The 25,267-nt window shown below is 39.0% G+C and overlaps 1 protein-coding gene across 1 annotated transcript in view; it reads right to left on the bottom strand.

Moving 5' to 3' along the window:
* Positions 1-19,198, bottom strand: part of ddr2l (discoidin domain receptor family, member 2, like) — a gene marked incomplete at its 3' end in the record, with an annotated part of 47,375 nt that extends 28,177 nt beyond the window's left edge. Inside the window, exons 1-3 of the mRNA XM_079689888.1 lie at positions 18,865-19,198; positions 707-805; positions 367-469 (exon numbers count right to left, since the gene is read on the bottom strand). Coding sequence (XP_079546014.1) covers positions 367-469; positions 707-767 — 164 coding nt within the window. The 5' untranslated portion in view covers positions 768-805; positions 18,865-19,198. The remainder of the gene's footprint in view (positions 1-366; positions 470-706; positions 806-18,864) is intronic.
* Between the last annotated feature and the right edge of the window lie 6,069 nt (positions 19,199-25,267).

Genomic DNA, 25,267 nt, shown 5'->3' on the forward strand with positions numbered 1-25,267 from the left:
CTAAGCTTTTATGGAGAATATGGGACTTCACATCCAAACTTTACTATTATTTTGTCAGGCTTGCGTGACTTGTACTGTGTTTGAGTTGATTATTTATTCTGTCATCTCAAGCATATTTTGAAAAGCCCTGTATATGTAATGTCTATTATTTATGTTCAATTGCGACAGTGAGACATGTATTGAGAATGATTTTGTGTGCAATGATCTTGAGGTTTTTCCTCCACATTTTTATAAAACCTTTTTTTTTATCATAACAAATATAAAAGTATTGTAATCTAAAGTCTAAATATTAAACAGTAAAATTGATAAGCTTTTCACAAGACTTAAGGAAAAAAGATGATATGTAAAAAAAAAGGTCAAACTCACCTGGCGTACTGCGGTCCAGTGGTCTCGTACCATTGGCTAGATGCTGTGATGTCATGGTCTGTAATCCGTCCATCCTCCATGCCCAAGGCATAGCGACAGTGTGCTGAAAGCACACACACACACAGAATCAGTCATACATAAAAATAAAAAAATGTCTTCACTTTGTAAATGTGTGTGTGTGTGTGTGTGTGTGTGTGTGTGTGTGTGTGTGTGTGTGTGTGTGTGTGTGTGTGTGTGTGTGTGTGTGTGTGTGTGTGTGTGTGTGTGTGTGTGTGTGTGTGTGTGTGTGTGTGTGTGTGTGTGTGTGTGTGTGTGTGTGTGTGTGTGTGTGTGTGTGTACCAGGGTCAATCTGTCCAAAGGCTGCTGTGGCTGGAATGATCAGCAGCAGGAAGAGGTGCATGATGGTCCACCGATCACACCAACACACACGCTACATCTCTGACAGAGAGACAGAGAGAGAACAATTAGAAAATGTCATAATTAAATATAATTGATTCTTTATTTTGCCAATGGGTTCAGAGCTGGTAAAACAACATAGCAAGAAACGAGAAACCAGAAAGGACAAAGATATAAAAACAAACAATTTAAGTCCACAAAAAGAATATAAATAAAAAATATGTGCAATTTTCTATATCAGGAGCCATCAGAGTGAATTATGCCATGGCAATTTACCAAATCATCCATTTCTTACAAATTGTTTATAACACATGTTTATACTTATTATGGGGTATTCGATGGGGACTAACAGATTACATGTAACAGGATACAGAAAAGGTAACGACTCTCTTACAGTTACAGACTACTGTTACATTTAACAAAATATGGGCAGGATTTATTTCTTCTATGTAGCTCTTTGGTTTATCTCAAACAGCGATTTTAAACAAGGCTCAATAGATCTTTATTCAAAGTCTCCTCTCATCAGTTTTTACAAACACCTGCCACCCAACCAACTATTTCTGATCAATATTGATTTAATGATCACCAAGCCATCCTCAGCTAATGTTTGAGACATCTCCGAGGATTGCGTTTCATTGAGTTGTATCTGATTATATTATCCAATGAGATCCAGCTAGTGTGAAAAGCCTTTTCTTGTCAAGCTCCACATTTGTGGATTCAGCTTCCTGTTTGTGTTCGGGCGGCAGACACCCTATCCGTTTTTAAGACTGCGCTTAAGACCTTCCTTTTTGATAAAGCTTATAGTTAGGACTGATTATTCAGCCCCTAGTTTTGCTGCTATAGGCTTAGTTTGTCGGGGGACATCTTACTTCTTCCTTCTCTCTGCCTGTACCTGTGTACTCTCATGTTCCGAATAACTTCGCCCAAATGTCTTTTTGGTGTCTATCTATGCCGGGATCCTGAGTCGTGGCTGATCCTGTTCTGGTTCCTGTGTCCTGGATCCTGAGTCATGTGTCCTGGATCCTGCACCCTGAGTCCTGAGTCCTGGATCCGGAGTCCTGAGTCATGTGTCGTCGCTGATCCTGAGTCCTGATCTGAGTCCTGGACTTCGAGTCGTGGCTGAACCTGTCACTGTGGTCCTGCCTGACTTTCATCATACTACTTCCCTGATGGCTCCCACAGGATTATTGACATCCTTGTGGATTCATCTTCTTATTATAGACATGCATTTCCAAACATTTGGTCTACCTATGTTGTAAATGTATTATCTTTTTGATTTACACACGGCATCTATTGCACGTCTGTCCGTCCTGGGAGAGGGATTTCTCCTCTGTTGCTCTCCCTGAGGTTTCTCCCATGTTCCCCTTTAAACTGTGGGTTTTCTCCGGAAGTCTTTCCTTGCACGATGTGAGGGTCTAAGGACAGAGGGTGTCGTATTGTCATACTGATATTCTGTACAAACTGTGAAGTCCACTGAGACAAAAGTAACATTTGTGATATTGGGCTATATAAATAAACATTGATTGATGATTGTAGGCTTCTTCACTAAAGCCAACATCCTCAGCTATTTGTCAACAAATTACCAAAAGCATGTACTTTTTAAACCAACCAGCTGACAGCAGGAAAACTTGAGTTTTAAATGATGCTCTTTGGGGGTTTTCTCTTTCCTGTAGAGTGTTCTAGGCTCTGGTTTCAGACAGAGGGTGAGAAGAGGTGCTGCAGGACAAGCAGTATGAGGAAAATAAAGAGCTTTTTGAACATTAAAGCATGGAGACATGTCCCAGTAGAGACACTACATACTGATATGAACCTGAAAATTACCATAAAAGGGCCACTTTAAAAATAGGTAATAACAAGTATTAAAGTTAGCATTTTTCCTTATTTTTTAAGGAATAAACTAAACCTATCCAAACATAAAGGGATCGGTCTGAATGAGTCTTAACTTCATTTATTTGTGTTTGTGTGTGTGTGTGTGAGATTTCACAATGTTATTGCTCATGGAGCAGAGCACTCTATAAATACTTAAATACTGGACACAAACAGCTTCCCACAAACAGAGGTTAAAGAAGCAATACTACAGACAGACAGACAGACAGACAGACAGACAGACAGACAGACAGACAGACTGTCACACACAGACACACACACACACACACACACACACACACACACACACACACACACACACACAGAGCAGAAATATCTTCTCTCAATCAAAATATACTTTTATATATTTGAAAATCCAAGTGGTGTTGCGAAGATTAAGTCACTGGAGGAAACAGCTGGACAAGAGAGAGGGAGACTGAGGGCTGATGGGAGAAAACACAAAGACAGGAGGAGGAGAAAAAGGAGGAGGAAGAGGAGGGAGATAACGTCAACGAAGGAGAGGAAGGAGGGGGAGAAATGTGGAGAAGAGAACAATGGAGGGAAGGGAGAAGCAGAGAGTTAAAGAGTTACTAACAGCAAGCTGAGAAAGACGTTTTCATTGAAAGCTGAGCTGAGAACAACTACAGTGATGTCACAGAGTAAAGAGTACACCTTTTGATCACTGAGAAGTTAAAACACTGGAGGTAAACACTGTTGTTGTCAGGGTTACGTGTGTTACATGGTGTTCAGGCTTAGACCTATTACCAAAGGTGGAATAATTACTCAGATGTTTTACTATAAGAGGTTTTGTTCAGTCGGATAATTTCCACATGTCTACCCTACTTTTAGAATTTTTTAATCATAAACATATTTTTTATTCACTATAGGTTGCCCAGGGTGAGTGAAGCAGGGTGGACCCAAAAGCAGGACACAGGAGCACCTAACAGAAAACATAGTTATTCAAGGCTTGATCCCGACAAGGCAAAGCAAAACTAACTTTGCGATCATGACAAACGATGTACAAGATTCCGAACATAGGCTACCAGAAAACCATGGCGAAGCTGAAACTAATGAGGGGGCTAGGTGCAGGTGTACAGGGGGTAAGGTGATAGCAGGACTGATGGGGAACAGTTGAAAATAATAAAGCCAGGACAGACATTCGAAAAGGCAGGAAAACACAGAAAATAACAGGTAGAGAAAACTTAAAAATGAAACAGGAAACACAACAACCGACATCATGACATATGTCTACGAAAAAATAGCGGTTGTTTGGAAATACCTTTCAATGTTTTCAGAGTCACTTGCGTGGTGAATTGAGAACGGCCCAGTCTTGGTAGAAAGGATAGCCCAATCGTTATGGGTCTTTAGACTTAAGAGGATACAGGATGAAGGGACTTTTAGTTCCCTGGAAAGTGGCTCCTAGGACTAAAAGGATTTGTGAGAGAACTCAAGCTGTGGAGCATGGAGCTGACTTTTTGTCTTGGGTAAATCCTGCTATGAGTTTGTAGATTGGAGTTCAGGACAGGACAGGACAGTTCACCAAGTCTGAGCGACCTGAGAAATAAATGAATCTGATCAGACTTCACCGTGACAGAACGGTTACATACAGACTGTCCTGAGTATGAAAAAACTGCCAGTTCAGAAAATACAGTCGGTTCTTGAGACAGTCCTTCCTCCTGATGTAAGCGCCTTCAGGAAGTGAGTTCATTCACTTGAGCCGAGCAGCAGCAGAACGCAGCCCTTCGCTCTTTACTTTCTGGCAACGATTGGGGGGGCAGAGAGAGCTTGATGTAATGTTGGCTGCAGCTCAGATTCCTGCACTGTTGCTCATCTCTACATTAAAAGCACATGACCAGAGAGAGGGAGAGAAGAAAAACATGAAGAGAGAGACAGGAAAAGACAGACAAACTGTGACATAAAGACAAAGGACAAAGACTTTTGTTCTTTGTTCCAGTCGAGAAGATAACTTACTTAAGATCAACACCAATAATCTCTTTTTGTAACAGAAACACATCCAACTTTATGAATTACTGCTTCCTGCTGGAGTTTTTCAGGACAAGAAAACGATTTAAAATGATTCTCAAGTTTTCTGATCAGCTACCTTCCCGGTAATGCTGGGGAATAGTTGATGTCAAACAGACCTTGGAGGGTTGTGATATACTTTTCACCTATATCTCTGTGTGAATGATGGCTAACCGACCCTGCTAGCTCATGCTAACTTTAAAACCAAGACCGTATTATCCAGTCACACTTTATAGGACACAGCTTTTAAAATGATATTGCTCTACAAGGGTTACATATTTGCACAATAAGGCTAAAACAATGTTAAAATACAGAGGTTTACAGAAGTTTAAGTTAACATGTTCCAGACAAGAAGTCACCCTCAACATCTATGTAGTGTTCATCTTGTAAGAACATAGGCCTATATAGCGAACCACACCGCACACCATATCATTTATTAGCGTCAAATATTTTGAGTACTTTGAAAAGATGAATTCAAAGACTAACATAACTATCATTAGTACGAATGCTGTTTACAGCCTTCCACTAATGTTCTTTGAATCTTAAATGTTATTATTATTATTTCAACCAATAGTTTGGCTCTCAATAACTTCAGCCTACTTTCAGCTACAGAAACCATTCAAATATCAAAATATTCAGCCTTTTCAGCACATGATGGGAAACGTTCAACTTATCAAGAAATATTTTATAAATATTCAGCTTTTTAAACTCATTTTTTAACATGTAACTCAATAGGAGGAACCTTAAAATCCTCTTTTACCTACACTGTGCGCCGAATGCTACTCCTTCCACATACTTTCAGCTAGAGACTTCATTCCAACTTTAAAATGATCACAAGACCTTCAGCTATAAAGCTTATTTTTCAGATTTTTGATATATTTTACAATGTTTTAGATATTTAACTTAGTTTGGAACTTGGTAAAGAGGCTTTCTTCAGATTTTAACATTAGTGTGTAATGGGAAGCTCGTTAAGGTTAGAGTGTGTGATGTCACAGCTAGAGTGGGGGACAGCTTAAGCCTTCATATTATTTTTTCAACTTGCCATAATTCCCAAACCCTACACTCCTGAGACATAATTTTTCATGAAAAACTTAGGAAAACCTCTCCTAGGTTGAAAGAAAGATTAAGCAAAAATAATTAAACAAAATGCCTCTTAAGGGATGAAGCGACAAAAACTTTCAACATGTCTCCATTAAGGCCCATTGTAAATACAGCCTGATCTTTCCTCACAGCAGCAGCCGCACACCTTTAGTTAATCTGCCAAAAAGGCCACATTATTGACCCGAAAGTACATAAAAAGCAGACTCAGACGCTCGTCAGGTTCCTGAGATGCTTCACGCATGGACATTTCACCGATATCTGCTACAGTTCTTCAACAAAAGAAGGTTTATCTCTCATTCAGATCAATGGAAAGGCTCTCCTCTCACTGATTACCGCACATCACCATGGAAACCTTTGATCTCTGGGCTCAAGGACAGGTGTTATGATTAGGTGCTCAGCACAGAAACACACACTGATAAACAGACTGGACTTTCCCAGACTGTCTCAGCCTATTATTTTCTGTCTTCATACTGACTTCAACATGCTCCACATATTTTATACATTACTGGGACATATGGTTTTAGTCGAAAAGTTTGCAGTTAATATTCTGCTGCTTTCCCAAGCCTTTTTACTTTCTTTTCTCTTCTACACATTCATTCACTACTACTTACGTCTGATATTTAACTCCTTCAGCCTATTTTCAGCAGCAGAAACTATTCAACTATTAACTTATTCCCTATTTCAGGACATTGAGGCTATACGTTTGGTTGTTTATACCTTTTTTAAAACCTTTTCTTTTAAATATGAAGCTTCTGCACTATTTGTCCTACTCTTCCAGTTTAACATTTCACTTTCAAGTTTTCAACAAATTCATTGTAATGCTTTTGAACTGTAACAATTTGATTCAAATCATTTCACTTTTCTACATTTCTCCGCTAAGTTCAGCAACACACTTACTTGGTCTCTGTAGCTAAAAGCAGCTACCATTCAGCTAATAACCTATTCAGCTTTTTCTGCATTTTCCGCTAAATTCAGCCACAAATGTTCACAGTTTACAGCATTCGCATGCATTTTCTGCAGGAAATGCATTTTCTAGTTCTGTTTATAAGTCGTTCAGTTCCAAGTTGTTCTACGGGAAAAGTTGTTAAAAAATAAAGTGCATGTTATTTGTAAACGTATTGCATGTTATATTGATTTTAGATATGTAAAAACACCCTTCCAAGTACCTCTGACTCACATGCCAATCAGAGCAGACTGGGCTCTGGTTTCAGACAGAGGGTGATGCAGATGCATGCCCCCCCCCACCTGAACACCTGATGACCTCCATTGGACTTTACTTCTGTAACATAATGGCATCACTATGTAACAACCGCAATTCGATTGACTAGTGCTCCAACACATCGTACGTGATAGGGTATAATTATAATCAGAAATCCTTTATTTGTTCTGCAACGGGACATTTACAGTGATCTGATTAATGAAAAACAGAAATAGACAGTGATATGAAACAGTAGTTGAGGCTTGTATAACAGTACACCTCTTTACCTTTTTCCGATTTTCCTCTGAATTGCTTTCCCCCCCATCTTTGCGTCATCTCCTTTGTCTTCTTCTTTATTTCCCCTCCTACTTCCTTATCTCCTCCCTCGTCCCTCCCTCTATCCTACTCTTCCTCTCATTCTGCCCCTTGTCCCTCCTCCTCCTCCTCCTCCTCCTCCTCCTCCTCCTCCACGTCCTTCTGTCAGAAAAAAACCGGAGCCAAAAGCCTCAACATTCCTAGCATTCAACGCAACTCAGACTTCTCTCTCTCTCTCTCTCTCTCTCTCTCTCTCACACACAAACACACAGGAATTTACATGCCTTTCTACCAGTCTCTCTCTCTCATTCTCTGCCTCTCTCTCTGGTTTTGGGAAATATAGTGAAATCCAATAATGCACTGTGTTGACTCCTCAAATATATGAACAGTGCAGGTAGATTTTAACATTAAAACTTAAGCACAAATTGTAGAGATGAAGGGTAATATGTTGGGGGCTGCTTTAACTTGAAATCTTCCATTTAAAGTGATGTTTAAAACTCAATTAATGGGGCTCATTCACTGGCGCTTCCACAAACAACAATCAACTTAATTATTACATTCAAATGAAGTACATTATTCAAGTTTACATTCACTTTGGATAATAACACGGGAGAAATTAGCGGAAGCGCTCTCTTTTCCTCTCTCTCTCTCTCTCCCTCTCCTGACAGCCTGTCAGTAGGCTATCTCACGCAGCTCACTGATCCAGTAATGAGTAACCCGACATTGAAGAATAAACATATTTATAACTAGTTTAGCTTGTTCCAGAGGTAGATAAAATAGCTACTGTAAGTGTCTAACTCTTGTGTGTTTCGCTCTGCTCACCGGTCCGTCTCAGCAGGTGGAGCTGCAGGATTTCTGCTTCACACACGTTGCATACCGCTATTTTACTGTCTTTTTCGGACACCTTAAAATAATGCCAGACCGGTGAAGCCATTTTGGCGAGCTTGTTTTGCCGTGCACAGAGAAAAGTGTCATGTATTTTACGTCATGCGATCGGCCCTCGCGATCGGCATGTTTAGAGAGCACCGATCGATCGGTAGAGACTGAGTATCGGCCGACCTCAATCGGTGACCGATCGATCGGAGCATCCCTAATACACACATATTAACATGAATAATAAGCTTCCCAAAACACTCTGCTGACAAAACTAACATAAACTTAGAAACTGGACTCCTTTGTTTACTTCTGCAACATTGTGACATCATCATGTCAATGGTAAATGGACTGTACTTATATAGCGCTTTACATACTACATGTCATTCACCCATTCACACAGAGCAGTGTATGTTACTCTAGGACAGGGGTCGGCAACCTTTTTCATATGAAGTGCCATTTAAAAAAAAAATGTTTATCAGCGTGCCAACGATCGAGAATTATCAACAGGGGGGGGGGGGGGTTGAGGAGCTTGACGCTCGTCAACTATCAGCCTCGCTGCGGGGAAGCAGCGTGTGGACATGTCAGCGCAACTTACATGATGCCGAATTGAACAAACACATTTAAACAATTGGTTTAAATGGCATAATAATAAGGGCGATCGTCCTTTCTGTGATTTTCCAGAGCACACATGTTATGATATTAGGTTCATGCACAGTGAGATGAGGTCGCTGTCCCTTTAAGAGAGAGAGAGAGAGAGAGAGAGAGAGAGAGAGAGAGAGAGAGAGAGAGAGAGGGGGTGTGGCTTGTGCATGTGTGTTTGTGGATGGTAGAGCGGGAGTGAGGGAACGTGTATGTTTCTGGAAGTGAAACGAGGCAGCAGAAAAACAGAGGTCTGTGATGTATTTTGTGAAACAGAAGAACAGCTAAATAAATGCAACGGCCTCCCAAGAAGACCTCGCCTCTCTCCAGTCATTTAAGCTAAAGTTGGTTATTGAACCTGAAGCTTGTTGCTTCTGCCCTCCTCGACTACGGTCTGGGAGCCGACAGGAAAGTTCAACACACAGATGGCCAGTCCGCCCCTTTGTAGCATATTATTTCGATGAGAGATGAGCAGATCGCCACTGGGCTTTCAACTAAATACACAGCCACGCAAAAACTGCGGCATTTGTACAGCTCCTTATGGGTACTGCAAATTTGTGAAGTGCTTTCCTCCGTGGTGAAACGATCAGCACTGCACCACGGAGGAAAGCGGCAGAAAGTCACCTGGAGTTAAAGAGAGCGGGGCTGCGTTACGTGCATGGCTTCCTTCTGCAGGTAACGGGGAGACGCGCTCTGGCGGCGGTCTCGTTCAGGATCCGAAAATACAATTTAAATATTTTTGCACACTTATTACACTTATTCCTAGTGTGCCACTGGTTACGGTGCCGCGTGCCAGCGTGCCAGGGGTTGCCGACCCCTGCTCTAGGACCTAACATTCACACACCGTTGGCAATGCCATCGGGAGCAACTCAGGGTTAAGTATATTGCCCAAGGATACATCGACATGTTGACTGCATGGGCTGGGATCGAACCCACAACCTTCTGGTTGAAAGACGACCGCACGATCCCTCGCAGCCACAATCGCTATGGGGCACACTAATATGTCCTCTTTAAATAAAACTGGTCCTGTAATCCAGTTTTAAGCACATATTTGTAGCTGCTTGGTCCATGTCTACTACACGCTAGCTCGTAAATTCTAGGCTGTATGTAAATAGACTACGCTGACCCTTGGTAGATTTACATCCAGCAGACAGCTGTGCAAAGTATACTTTGCAGTTATGCTAGTAAGTGAGCTGTGCAAGTACATGTTAAATTGCCTGTCTTTCTGTTAGTTGAAGCTCAAGTGAAAATAGCCAATGACGTAGGAAGAAGCCATTTGAACACTTAAACAGAAAACATAACCTGCAGCATAATCACATCTGGATTTTTTTCTAGACAAGAGAGACTTCATCAAATCAAACTATTCAAACTTGACTTCCTGTGTGTAGTTCATCTTTCAACTATGCCAGCAGCAACAAACACACACACGCACACACACACCTCTAAAAGTCCACACTTTTCAGCTTGAATAAATCCCTACCCTAACTACATGACTGGTTATGCAACACCAAAAACAATGGAAGACACACTACGCTAAGTGGAGTTCTATCTCACTCACACACACACACACACACACACACACACACACACACACACACACACACACACACACACACACACACACACACACACACACACACACACACACACACACACACACACACACACTGCTCAGTTGGGTCCAGATGCCTGTAATGACAGACTGTCAGGCAATCAGACTCTAGTCTCCCAGCTTGTTAACAGAAAGCAGCAAACTGAGATAGAGGGTACAATTTGGAAAACTTTTGCACATTATGTTGTTTCACTCACAGTGTGTTTGAAATGACTGCAGCGTTTTAGATGTGCCTTTGTAAACCGTAATACTTCAACAAATCTTCCTGGCAATGGATTGATTCAGGAACCCTGCCTTTAAATGTGAGCCTGCCCTTCACCAACATGTGTCAGCCCCAAACCTGAGGAGTTTTCAATGTATATATATTTTTGCACAAGTTTGTACCGTTGATCATACTAAGTATTTCTTCCCAACACGTGTGCCACCTGACAAAACACCAAAAACAATCAGGATAACATGAAACCATAACAAGACCTTCAGCCTTTAGGAGACTAGTGTAAATTAGCTGATAGTTGCTTTAGGTAAATCAACTACCCAGTACCAATACTTGAAATGCAAGTATTGAAATCCTTAGCTTTCTAAAAGTTGTGAAATGCACCCATAGCCAAATCCAGTTATTTTCCCACCTACATTCATTTGGCTGTGCTGAGAATGGAAAAAGCGGATTAGAGGCGGGGCTTAAGAAAAATGCCCTTAAAGGTAAAAACATTTGCTGTCATTTGACTAGCAATAGGTACACATTTGAAAGTTTTTTGCAAATCACATTAACCTGTTAAACCCTGTTAAAAACGCATAATCTGCAGTAAACAGCGTCTGAGGGCTTCTTAATATTTAATAAACTATGAATGTTTCATATCCATGTAATGGGAAGAAACTCAGCTAACTGATGATGTGAACAATTCTTTGCAAAAAAAAACACAAGACTAACGCTGAGCCTCTGAATTAGCCCTGAGTGAAAAAATGCTAACGCCGTTAGCAAAGAACTCACTCATAAAACCCTTATTACTTATCGTAAATGCAAATCCAACATATCGATTAGCATCGTGAGATTACACAGAATCGATAGGTATCTGTATCATCACTCCATGAACAGAACTCGCAACATTATAAACAAAACAGACATCATAAAACGTGGCATTAGGTAGCAAACACGGCAACATGTCTTACCTTTGTCGTAGTCTGATCAAAAGTTGTCTTCAATGGCATTAAAACAATAAAAACGCTGCTGAAGGTTAATCCATAGATTAATCCAATGTGTCTGTGTCACTTTGAAATGATTTCTGATAATCCATCAGCAAAAAGACTAGTTTTCAGATTTCAGAGCGTAAAGTAGTTCTAACTTCTCAATGGTAACGTTGGTGTGTATGTGGAAATCCCCCTTTGATTGTATTTGCTCTAACGGTTCAAAAGAGATGTCAATCATCAAAATCGACCAATGGGTTCCAGAGAAACTGCAAAAATGCCCATTTCCACCCAAATGACCCCAGAGGTGGAGTTTCTTTATCTAAACGTCTCTAAAAAGGTCAAATGTCCCTTGTTTTGCATCAATCTTGATACAGGGTACTTATTATATGTTGTACTTTGGATTCCTAAAGCTTTTAGTCTATCTTACCATCATCCAAGGGTGGTTTTAACTATAAGCAAAAAATAATTTTTGGAAGGACACTATAATTTACATTTTTTTTACTATGTTCAAGCTGAATTTTCTTTAAAATAAAAAACATATATATTGATTCTGACTTTTCTACATCCAACTCACAGGTTTATCATTACTTTGAGAAGAAAGATTATACATTTTCCCCTTTTAGAAGTGTAGTATGGTCATTTGTTCTGGAAATTTCATTTTCGAGCCTGAGACCTGAAAAACAGGCTTGGGGCTTAACAGGTTAAGAAAATAAGAATACCATGCATTGTTTTATCTCCAAGGAGCAAAATTACGATGGTCAGTCAGGCACACAATTATATAATACTATTGGAAATCGATGATTGGCGTATATATGGTTAAATGACATTCAATAGGCAATTGATGTCCTTTCACTTTGCTGGTGGACAACTGGCAGGCAGCAAGCTAACACTTAAACTGGGATTTCTTTGACTTCTTAGTGTTTCACATATCTCAATGCAGCATCTAGTCAACACTCTGATATGTAACACTACGCATGTTTACTTTCACAATTGACGTTAACCTCATTAGCATCATAATGTAGCGGTGATGAAGTGTTTCCCACAAAGGTACACATATTTACTGGCCGGTTCCTATTCTCTGTTGAGCGCTGAAGCCACAGATATTTTTCTTTTACCGTCCATTTCTAAGTGAAAGTAAAGAAACCGGTAACTTTGGATATTTTCTGTTGTTTGACGGGCAAAACATTACAGACCAGTTTTTATGGAATGGGCATGGAAATAACTCGGCTTGATGCAGATTCATGATTTTCACTGGAAAGTGGGCCGTAGCATTATATCGCCAGGAGGTGATGTAGCGCTGCTCTCATCTATGCTCTATTGGCCCTATGAATGCTGAAGATCGCCATAATATCCCTTGAAGAGTCAGAGCATTTTGGCTTCATTCACCACTGAGCAACTTTCATAGGAATGAACGTTGCCACGCCTCCAATGCTGTATCCAGTTCTCTTTATACATCCAGGATTTGGACAGTCACAAAATGTCAAGACGTTGAGGTCATACTGGGCTAAAGAGCAACAGAGATATTAAGCAACTATTTTCAGCAGTTAAGGGGCTCTAACCATGACATGAAAAGTCAGTGGAGAAACTCTTTTACTCTTGGCAGTTGAATCATAGTTTAAGTCTTTGGTCTGGTTGCTCTTTCCAATAGTCCAGGTGGACATTTCAGCTTTCGCTCCCGTTGCACTGGGTGTAACATTTCACATGTGCATCAGCCAAATGCCCGAGTTGCAAATGTAACCTGAGAACAGGTGACGGTTACGAGGTTGGACTGGAGCAGAACAGCAGATGGTTTAAAAAGAGCTGCTGGTATCTGAAGAATGTAAGAGTGCTTGATTTAACATGCAGAGCTTTGAACAGACAGCCAACACTATCAATCACACCTGTAAACCTGAATGTGGAAATCTCCATTCGAAGGGTTGAAGAGGATGTAGACATTGGGGAAGAATATAAAACCAAAGATTCCTCAATATGAGAGTAAATAGATATATTTTAATTAAAAACTTTGCTTTGTCATGTTTTCTTTCAGAAAAGAACTTTAAATCTTACACACACACACACAAACACAAACACACACACACACACACACACACACACACACACGCGCACACACACACACACGCGCACACACACACACACACACACACACACACACACACACACACACACACACACACTCTCTATAAGGTCAAATTGTAAATCACTACGTTTTCTTAGATTCTTTGATTTTTAAATCTTGCATTTCTAATAAGAAGTGTACACTATGAAATAAATAGTTCAGACAGAACCACTATAAGGATTGAGGATAAACAATTGATAGCAAAAAACGTCCCGCTAAAGTGTTTTGTATCCACTCGTGGGCACATGGAATCCAAATAAAACTATTTTTGCTCAACCTCTGCCGATTCATTTCCAATGAAAAATTGTTTTGTTGTTGTGAACATTCATATGGATTTCCGTAGAACTGCTTTCAATATGAAGTGCCTATATGGTTTTGGGGTACAATATTCCTTGAAGTGGCCCTTTTATGATTTTGGGGGTTTTCCCTTTCCTGTAGTGTGTTATATCGGTTTTTGTGCATGTAAATGGTCTTCAAAGGCTAACATTTTCAACATAAAAGACTGGGAACATTAGAGGCACAACATACATAATTAACCTATGAATGAAATAAATAGGGCCCCTTTAAACATGAAAGTTGAGGAAAACAAGACCATATTCACTAACCAACTAAAGTTCTGCACTCAAACTCCCACGGAACCTGATTGAAACCCAGAGCTATGTTTTTTCTTTGTCTCCTCCATTACTGATCATACAGGAAGTTCACCAGGCAAGACCACACTCTTCCTCTTTCTCTCTTCCCATTAGTAATGTGGCAAAACTTCTACCAACATACCAAGCATGCACAAAGGGAACTTTCTTAATACATACTTGAAATGATTCAACCTGACCTGAGTCCGAAGCTTTACAAAAAAAACCTACTATTTTGAGTTTTCAGTTCATCTCACCTGCTTTTACAAACCCATATAGTCACAGAGAAAGCAGGATCTAATGAGAAAAGACGAATTTGCTGCAAGATTCCACTTCTAGATTACTGACAGAGACATTTGCATCACGAAGACAATAACAGGGATTTACATAAAGAGGACAAACAAACGAGAGCCCAGCCTGCTCTGATTGGTTAGCTGGCCAGCTCTGTAGAGATGTGTTGGAAATGTCCTGACCGATAGCAAATCCAACAAATTGTGTTGAAGCGCTAGCCAATAGAAGTGAGAGTTACGGACGGAGTCCAATGGAGGTGTTTCAGGCTGAGTGGGGGGGTGTGTGGGAGAGAAACTCCCTCTGGAGGGAACACAGGGATTGCAGCCTTTGCAGGACATTTAAATACACAAAGCCTATAAACCACACTACAGGGAAGGGAAAACCCCAATAGCCTAATAGGGCCTCTTTAATTGTGATTGTTCTTTAAAAACAATGTAATGTCTGTCTCACATGTCAAAGCATTTCTGACTACAATTCATAGTGCCACATCAGATTCAACAAAACTGGAATTAAAATCTGAATTCCAACAATACACAGATCCAGTTTCAGCAGTCTGATCATACACACATCTTAATTTGGCAATGTTCATGAAAAATCGAATAGTATACTTTCACAGGTGACACTGAAGGGAATTTAACCTAACATCCATGCCAATAGAGTTGCACGAATTGCGAATACTTTGACTGATATTGCAATCAAGATACTTATGGGAATGATCATTTTTGAAACATTATTCACCTTATCAATGAAAAATATCTTAACATGATCATGGTGGGATGTTTTAAGATATGTCTGTAGAATACAATTACACAATAAAGATATTTTTGACATATTTTGCCTTTACCAAATATTGAGTTTACTGCTATTTCATATTGCGGTTTTGGTAAAATGTTTGATTGATTTTGAAGATTGACTTGCTAAATATCCTTCAACCTATCATCCCTGCAGGTAATTTTATCAGCAAATGATCCTGGCTCTGTGTGACATTCAACTCCACATTCCACTAAAGCTCCACCTGATTGAACAGAGGGTTCCTGCCTGTACCAGCTCCCCTCAGCAGCAGCCATGTTCAGTGTTCCTTCTCTCCGTCCCACATGCTTCTACCACACGGTTCTCCGTGTGGTTACTTAATGGTTTAATGAGCTGCTCATTTAAACCCATCTGTAATCTGCTTCTTCTGCAGTGGCTTGTTGAGAACTTTTTTACTGGGATGGCCCAAGGTGGGCACTGAGAAGGTCCTGTAGTTTTGAGAACATTTGAGTCATTTAACAGTTAATGTCTTTTAAAAACATCTAATTGAATTTCATTTTCCTTTGAAAAGAAAAGCCAAGAACAGATTTCTTTAATTAACATTACGGTATCCGACTTACGTTCTTTTTAAGCTGAAGAGAATCAACGAAATATAAACAGCAGCATTAGGAGAGTATTGGACCTGAATACATGTTGGTTTTTACAACAGGACTACCGGACTTACAATAATACAATCCTACACTGCTACTGATAATACTCCTTTGACAAAAAGCAATGGGATTTTGGAATACTCCTCCTCACAACCCTAAAGCTAAAAGCGGCTACTATTCATTGTGATGAAATTTAGTAGTCTAATTTAGTCACTTCTTAACAACCGCTGTTTTTATGACGCATAGAAGCTTCGGACACCAATGGTGTATTTACTGACGTATTTCTTTCTCTTTCCCATCGCTTAAGATTGTGTTAACAACAGACCGTATTTCATTGTCAGTCTGTTTTCTTACCAAAATCAGGAATCTAACCAAAAAAAGTGTGAAAAAAACGTTGACTTTGAGACTAGGGAACTGAAAATGCTAAAATGCTAACTGATTTCATGGGATTAGGACTTCCTGCAGCACTCTATACACTGCACATCTTTAAGGCTTTGGATACACCTTTATTAAGGCTTTGGATACACCTTTAAAAGCGTGATGAAAGGAAATAAGTAATTTTACAACAAACAATATATGCTTTTTTAGTTTTTAGTAACATTGTATTCCTGTGAGTAATTCTTAAAAATCCAAGGTAATCTGATTACGTCAAATAACATTTTTTTTGTATCCTGACTACCTAATCCCGTAACATGTAATCCGTAACTCACAAGGCCTATCATTTTACAAACATGACTGATACACATAAAAACATTATCAGTCTTTGTTCTAACCAAAACCTAACCAGAATCGGGAATCTAACCAAAAAACTAGGAACTGAACGTGCTAAAGTGCTAACTAATTTCCCGGGTTTAGGATTTCCTGCAGCACTCTATACACTGCACATCTTTAGGGCTTTGGATACACCTTGAAAGTGTCAGGAAAGGGAAGAAGTGCTAAACATCAGCTGTGGAATGATCCCCCTCTATCTGATTGGCTCTGTTGTTGGTTGGTTCAGAGAGTGAAGGGAGCTCTCAGTCTGAGCCAAACACTGAGCTCTGTTGTGAAATCACTCCGAAATCAGCTCTCAGTCAACAGATATTAAATCTGAGTTTCACAATCATGAAGCTGTAGAAGTAAACCTGGAGGGGGGTATTTATGACTTGATTATTGGCTGACAAAACTCACTTTTTAATAGTTGAACATCCTCAAAAAAGCGATAATGAAAAGTTCCCAGAGAGTAAAGTTTTGTCCGGATAACAGTCTTAAAATATCTGTAATATTTCTCTAGCCTCGCTAGAATAACCCTATAATATCACTTTAATCTTTGCTATAATATTAATATGATATGATATCCCTTATAATATCACAACAATATCCTCTAAATGTTACAATAGTTTTCCTATTGCATCAGTATAATATCCCTTTAATATCACAATATTATTTCTATAGCATCACTAATATCCCCTATAACATATAACATCAATATAATATGCATATAGACTCACTTTAAAAACCTCTAGAATATTACTTTTCAGTTCATAAAACATTAATTCATTCCTAATATCTTACCAATACGAAAACACCAATGTACGCTGTAAGCTAAAAAGTATATTCTATATTATTTGTTTTATGTTTGATTGCACATGTTAATTTAATTTCTTATGTTAACATAAGTATCTTTATTTTATATTGCAGAAATGTAATTGAATGTTTTATATTTAGAGAAATATATTTTTACGTATAGAATCATTACTTGTTACTTAGTTTATTTTTGATTTATTTAAATGTAATTAAGACTTAAATGAAAAAGCAACTGTCACGGTGCGTTTCTCTTGGGACAGATAGAGTAATAGGATTCTGATTCAAATATATTCTCCTAAAATATCACAAAAATATTACTTTACTACAAATTAAATATTCCCACAGCATCACTATTATATCTCCTTTATTATCACTATAATATTCATACATCATCACTTTAATTACATCAGTAACATATGTAGCATCACTTTAATCTTCCTTCAGCACCATAATATTCCAATAGCATCACTATTACAGTATGTACTTCAATATTTTCCACGTAAACGCTGCAAATCTGTACATTCTTATAATGTACCTTCTAAGATATTCATATGAATCTGGTGTTGCATTCAAATATCTTAAGAATTTAAACTTTATGAGAGGGGATAGCATTGCACTGATGCTGCAGACATCCATAAAGCTAAGTATGTGTAAAGTAACTGAGTAGATTTACTCATAATGTACTTACATACAATTGTGAGAGACTTGTACTTTACTTAAGTATTTCAATGTTTTGCTACCTTGTGCTTCTACCCTTCTTACAATTCAGAGGTAAATATTGTACTTTTACTCCACTATATTTATTTATAACCTTTAGTTACTATGCAAATTTAGATTAATGATGTCAAATATTAACAACACTTCACAAACAGTTACACCTGGAGTAAATTCACAAGCAACCCTACATTATATAAAGTAATTAAAACTGCAACTTTACCAGCTTTGATAACACTGATCCATCATTATAAAACATGTCGTATACTATTCTGAAAAGGACCAATCTGCACAATAACTACTTTATTACTAGTTGAAGTATATTTTGATGATAATATTTACTTTTACTTGAGTGCCATTTGGAATGCAGGACTTTTACTTGTAACAGAGTATTCCTACACTATATACTTCTACTTTACCAGATTTGAGTACTTGTTGATGTCTCCTGTAGGCCTCGGGGTACAGAACAGATCTCAGATCGGTTCTGCAGAGATAGTTCCCGTACCATGATTTGTCGTTACTTCACCGTTCCCGTCATTTAAATAAGGTTAAAGCTAAACAGTGAGCTGGTTACCTGTCCGTGGTTCCCTCCGGATCCACAACAGCAGCGAGCCTCTCTCCGGTGGGATCCGCTTTTCTCTGTGTGCAGTCCGGCAGGTCAGCGGGGGAGTCGTCGGTGACAGGCGGAGGAATCACAGGATCATGGTGGAGGAACCTAACGGGAACTTACTCTCTGCGATGGCTCACCGTCCGCCGTGCTTTCCCTGCTTGTTGTTCCTCTTCTTATGGCTTTCCTTCAACAAAGTGTTGCAAGAAGAAGGGTGGCAAAATCCAAAGAGAGGGGAACAAAAAAAAAGTTGTATTTACATCACATCCCGTTTCCAAAGAGGAAAAGGAGGAGGAGGAGGAGGAGGAGGCAACATGAGCCCCCGAGTTTCTGACATCTGAGAACTTGTAGGAAATCCGCAGTAGAGGGAACTACGGAGGGCAGATTACACCAGAAGTACTCAGATCCTGTGCTTGAGTAAAAGTAGAAGTACCAGAGTGTAGGAATACTCTGTTACATGTAAAAGTCCTGCATTCTAAACAAGGTTACTGAAGTAAAAGTATAAAAGTATTAGCTTCAAAGTAGCCTACTTAAAGTACCAAAAGTAAAAGTAGTCATTGTGCAGATTGTTCCATTTCAGATATGATGTGTTTTATAATGATTGATCATGAAAGTGTTCTCAAAGCTGGTAAAGGTGCAGCTAGTTTGAATGACTTTGTATACTACAGGGTAGCTTGTGAATTTACTCCAGGTGGAACTAAAGTCTGATTCAACACTTGATTATATTTCACATCATTCATCCAAATCTGTGAAATAACTAAAGGTATTAAATAAATGTAGAGGAGTAGAAGTAGCCTACAATGTTTTCCTCTGAATTACTGTTGGGTAGTACAATGCACAATATTGAAATACTCAAATGAAGTAGAAGTACCTCAAAATTGTAATTAAGTACAGTACTTGATTAAATGTACTTAGTAACTTTGCACCACTGAGTATAGAGTATATATACATATTTTGAAAATTAATTTTTTATACAATTTAGGAGTTATAAAGGTCTATAATCTTGTATTTTCTGGTGGAAATGTATGATATTTTAAAGGATGCTTATCATGTTTTTAATAGGTTTATCCCAAATTTGGGGTGTATAAAATAGCAATGAAATGTTATAAATGAAGAGGTTTTGAAAACATGTTTTGCATTGATTACATTGACAGAGATCGGTTATATTTGTACTTTAAAAGAACATATTGTAAAAAAAAAATACAAATTATTCAGTCCATTTGATATATTATTACCTCCTTAAACACTCTCATGCATTAACATGCAGACATAATTTACCGAGTGAAGTTGGTATGATTCATATAATTTTGACCCGTAAGGTTAAGGAATCAGGTTTGCTGTTTTACATTTTTAAAGAAATCACAAAGGAGCAAAGTTATATTATAATAAATACAATGTATTTATTATTTCAATATAATGTAAATGTGTTTGCAATATAGAAAGGTCATCACTTGAAATAAGAAAAAAAATCATGCTAATGTAACAAGCAGTTCAGCCACAGTGTGTGTGTGTGTGTGTGTGTGTGTGTGTGTGTGTGTGTGTGTGTGTGTGTGTGTGTGTGTGTGTGTGTGTGTGTGTGTGTGTGTGTGTGTGTGTGTGTGTGTGTGTGTGTGTGTGTGTGTGTGTGTGTGTGTGTGTGTGTGTGTGTGTGTGTGTGCGCGTGCATATTTTCAGGTTCATATTTTAAGGTTCATATTTTCAGGTTCATATTTGTATGTAGTGTCTCTACTGGGACATGTCTCCATGCTTTAATGTTCAAAAAGCTCCTTAGACCCTTAGACAAGGAAAAGGAAAAACCTCAGGAGAAAACCCACAGTTTAAAGGGGAACATAGGAAAAACCTCAGGGAGAGCAACAGAGGAGGGATCCCTCTCCCAGGACGGACAGACGTGCAATAGATGCCGTGTGTAAATCAAAGAGATAATACATTTACAACATAGGTAGACCAAACGTTTGGAAATGCATGTGTCTATAATAAGAAGATGAATCCACGAGGATGTCAAGAATCCTGTGGGAGCCATCAGGGAAGTAGTATGATGAAAGTCAGGCAGGAACACAGTGACAGGTTCAGCCATGACTCGAAGTCCAGGACTCAGATCAGGACTCAGGATCAGCGACGACTCAGGATCCCGGCATAGATAGACACCAAAAAGAAATGTGGGCGAAGTTATTCCGAACATGAGAGTACACAGGTATAGACAGAGAGAAGGAAGAAGTAAGATGTCCCCCGACAAACTAAGCCTATATCAGCAAAACTAGGGGCTGAATCTAATCAGCCCTAACTATAAGCTTTATCAAAAAGGAAGGTCTTAAGCGCACTCTTAAAAACGGATAGGGTGTCTGCCGCCCGAACACAAACTGGAAGCTGATTCTACAAATGTGGAGCTTGATAAGAAAAGGCTTTTCACACTAGCTGGATCTCATTGGATAATATAATCAGATAGAACTCGATGAAACGCAATCTTCGGAGATGTCTCAAACATTAGCTGAGAATGGCTTGGTGAACATTAAATCAATATTGATCATAAATACTTGGTTGGGTTGCAGGTGTTTGTAAAAACTGATGAGAGGAGACTTTGAATAAAGATCTATTGAGCCTTGTTTAAAATCGCTGCTTGAGATAAATCAAAGAGCTACATAGAAGAAATAAATCCTGCCCATTTTTTTTTAAATGTAACAGTAGTCTGTAACTGTAAGAGAGTCGTTACCTTTTCTGTATCCTGTTACATGTATTCTGTTAGTCCCCATCGAATACCCCATAATAAGTATAAACATGTGTTATAAACAATTTGTAAGAAATGCATGATTTAAATGCAACCTAACTTGATTGCATTTGGTAAATTGCCATGGCATAATTCACTCTGATGGCTCCTGATATAGAAAATTGCACATATTTTTTATTTATATTCTTTTGTGGAATTAAATTGTTTGTTTTCATATCTTTGTCCTTTTCTGGTTTCTCGTTCATAATCACACAGAGTGAATCACTATGTTGTTTTACCAGCTCTGAACCCATTGGCAAAATAAAGAATCAATTATATTTAATTATGACATTTTCCAATTGTTCTCTCTCTGTCTCTGTGTGTGTGTGTGTGTGTGTGTGTGTGTGTGTGTGTGTGTGTGTGTGTGTGTGTGTGTGTGTGTGTGTGTGTGTGTGTGTGTGTGTGTGTGTGTGTGTGTGTGTGTGTGTGTGTGTGTGTGTGTGTGTGTGTGTGTGTGTGTGTGTGTGCACAGATGGACGGATTACGGACCATGACATCACAGAATATCCAATGGTACGTGACCATTCCATTGTCCGTCAGTGTCACAGTCAGTAGGGGCTTGGACTGGGAGCTGTAGGGTTGCCGGTTCAAGTCCCCGACCAGACCTAAAATATGGAGTGTGGACTGCTACTTGGAAAGGTCCCAGTTCACCCCCTGGGCCCTGTTGTGGTGCCCTTGAGCAAGGCACCGGACACCCCCACTCCCATTGCTCCCTGGGCGCTGTGTAATAGCTGCCCACTGCTCCTAGTAGTAGACTCCTGGTACCACACAACACATTGTGCTGTGTGCTGTGTGCTCTGCATATGTGACCATTAAAGAGGGTTTCATCCCTCCCAATTCTATAGACCACGGCACCTCATTACGCCAGGTGAGTTTGACTTAACCCTCCGGTATCATTCGATTGGACTACGCAAATTAGCCATTCGAGACAAAAATGTCCACTGCAAAAGACTTTGATAAAAACATTATATTAAAAGGTTTTTTTCACAACTTGTTTGGGTTCAATCTTTAAAGCACCTTCCGCCCTAATTGAAAATACCAGAAATGTAATCATTTTCAGGATATTAACCCTTTAAATGCCATTTTGAATACATGAAACCGCATCACAGTCTTGGATATGTCAAAGATTAGCAGCAAAAAATTTTTTTTTGCATTATTGGTTTTTGCAAAAAATCAGATTGAACAAAAAAGTTACATATTAGTCATTCGGGACAAAAATGTCCACTTCCAAAAACTACTCTAAAATGACAACAGATTAATATTTTAAAAAACTTTTTGGGGTTAAATCTTTCAATCAACTTCAGTCATGATCAAAAATACCAAATGTTAAATTATGTTCAGGATTTTAACCCTTGAACTGCCAGTTTGAAAACATGAATTTACGTTTTCTATGAAAAACATGCAAAAAAAGGCATTTATTTTCCATATAATAAATGTTGGGGGGGTCGGCTTTTATTTATTTTTTATCACAGTCCTGGATATGTCAAAGATTAGCAGCAAAATGGATTTTTTTGCATTATTAGTTTTTGCACAGAATCAGATTAAACAAAAAACTCACACACTAGCCACTCGTGTCCCATCCGCTCCCATTATAACCACATATTTTGATCTCTCCGCCATACCGGTATAAAATAATGCATTTTGTAATGTCAGGGTTTTATATTGGAGGAAAATAGTTCAATTTGTCCTTTTTATTCTATGTCACCAGATGTGAAATTTTACCATTGAATTACATGCTTGTCATTTCTTGGTTTCTTTACCTGCTGTATAATGGGGCCCTGACAGCCATTAGAATACATGTATGCAACTGATATGATGTAGGTGTGTTGGTATGGATGTGGAAGAGTGGTATCAGCTGAGAAATGTGTGTGTGTGTGTGTGTGTGTGTGTGTGTGTGTGTGTGTGTGTGTGTGTGTGTGTGTGTGTGTGTGTGTGTGTGTGTGTGTGTGTGTGTGTGTGTGTGTGTGTGTGTGTGTGTGTGTGTGTGTGTGTGTGTGTGTGTGTGTGTGTGTGTGTCTGGATGTACAGTGTGTGTGTACAGAGACAACAATATACAGTAGATTTGGTTTACAGCAAGTCGCAGTTTTCGCCTCATATCTTTCTTTCTCTCTCTCTCTTTTTCTCTCACTCCCTCATTCCCAAACTCATACACACTCGTATACATATTAAACCTCCTTATACTTTGTGTGTGTGTGAGTGATTGTGTGTGAGAATGAGACAGGACTAAGTGTGCTCTCATGGCGTTTTGTTTTTCATTTGTGCTGTTTCATGTGTCTTTGAGGTAAACAGATGTATGATCTTGACCCAGCTTGACCTCGATGTTTTGAATTGTTTGGAACTTCAAAGTCCTTTGATAATGTCTCTTTAGCAAACAGACATACACAGCCATACATACAGTCCTTGAAGTAAATAAAAACACCTGGCTGCAAAGCCAAAGCTTCAAATATGTGTAGTTTGGCTGGATGGTCATTTTATTCCTATGATACGCAACAAGCAGTACGATGAAGAGGAGCTTCTCTGTGGGAGAAGAGGTCTCATGCAGCCCGTAACTTCAGCTGCAGGACTCATCCTCTGAAACAGAAACACCCTGAGAAGGAGAATCTGGTGTGGATCTGAACTGTGCTTGAAAGGAGTCAGCACAAGGATAAAACACTTTTTTGCCAAACAGTTTGCCAAACAGTTTATTTATCGGATGGGGGCAGAGAAGAAGGAACAATTCTGCCCCGAATCCCACGTTGATACAGAGGAATCGATGGGGTCCTTTGCTGAGGAGGTTTAGTACGCAACAAATATTCTTGTTTCTCCTGGGGCAGTACGTAATTAAAGTTTGAAAGTCTCAAAAATGCTACAACTTCTGTCACAAACTGGATGAATGTGAAGTATTTTGTTAAAGGAGGATGAAAGTGTAAATAAGGAGCACTATTGGAGTGACTTTGATGGTTGTTGGACTCAGGATTAATTCATTTGGATTCCCGCTGTATGAAGAAATTAAAGGACGGTGCAAGTGGAAACAATTCAAAAAGGGATTAAACTGTTTAAAACACATGCTCAAAGTAAGCCGGATTTTGCCGATGTGTTTATGTGGATTCAAAAGTCGTAAGTAATCTACAAAATGGAGGAGACCGATCTAATCGAAGCAACTGTGACAAATAATCCAATTGACTATGTTTTAAAAATGCGCTTATCCAGAAGAAACATTTCTATTAAAGAAAGAATTATACATTTCTCTCTTTTTATGCCTATAATAGTTGCTAACTTGAATTTTTATTCAAATTAATTAATCAATTATTTTGTATATTTTATTGTAATGTAGAGACATGGCTTTTAGTGACAATCATGTATTGCGTTACAATTATGTAAAAAAAAAAAGAAGAAAAAGAAAGTCTAAATATGATATTTGGCCTCAAATAATCTGAGACCTGGCGCCCTCCCTGCGATCTTTGGGGCGCGCCCCCCAGGTTGGGAACCACTGCTTTAGATGACAGAAATATAAATGACCAACTTAAACACAGTACAAGTCACGCAAGCCTGACAAAATAATAGTAAAGTTTGGATGTGAAGTCCCATATTCTCCATAAAAGCTTGTGTGTGTGTGTGTGTGTGTGTGTG

Source organism: Notothenia rossii (assembly GCF_949606895.1).
Source record: "Notothenia rossii genome assembly, chromosome: 6".
Classification (NCBI taxonomy): domain Eukaryota; kingdom Metazoa; phylum Chordata; class Actinopteri; order Perciformes; family Nototheniidae; genus Notothenia; species Notothenia rossii.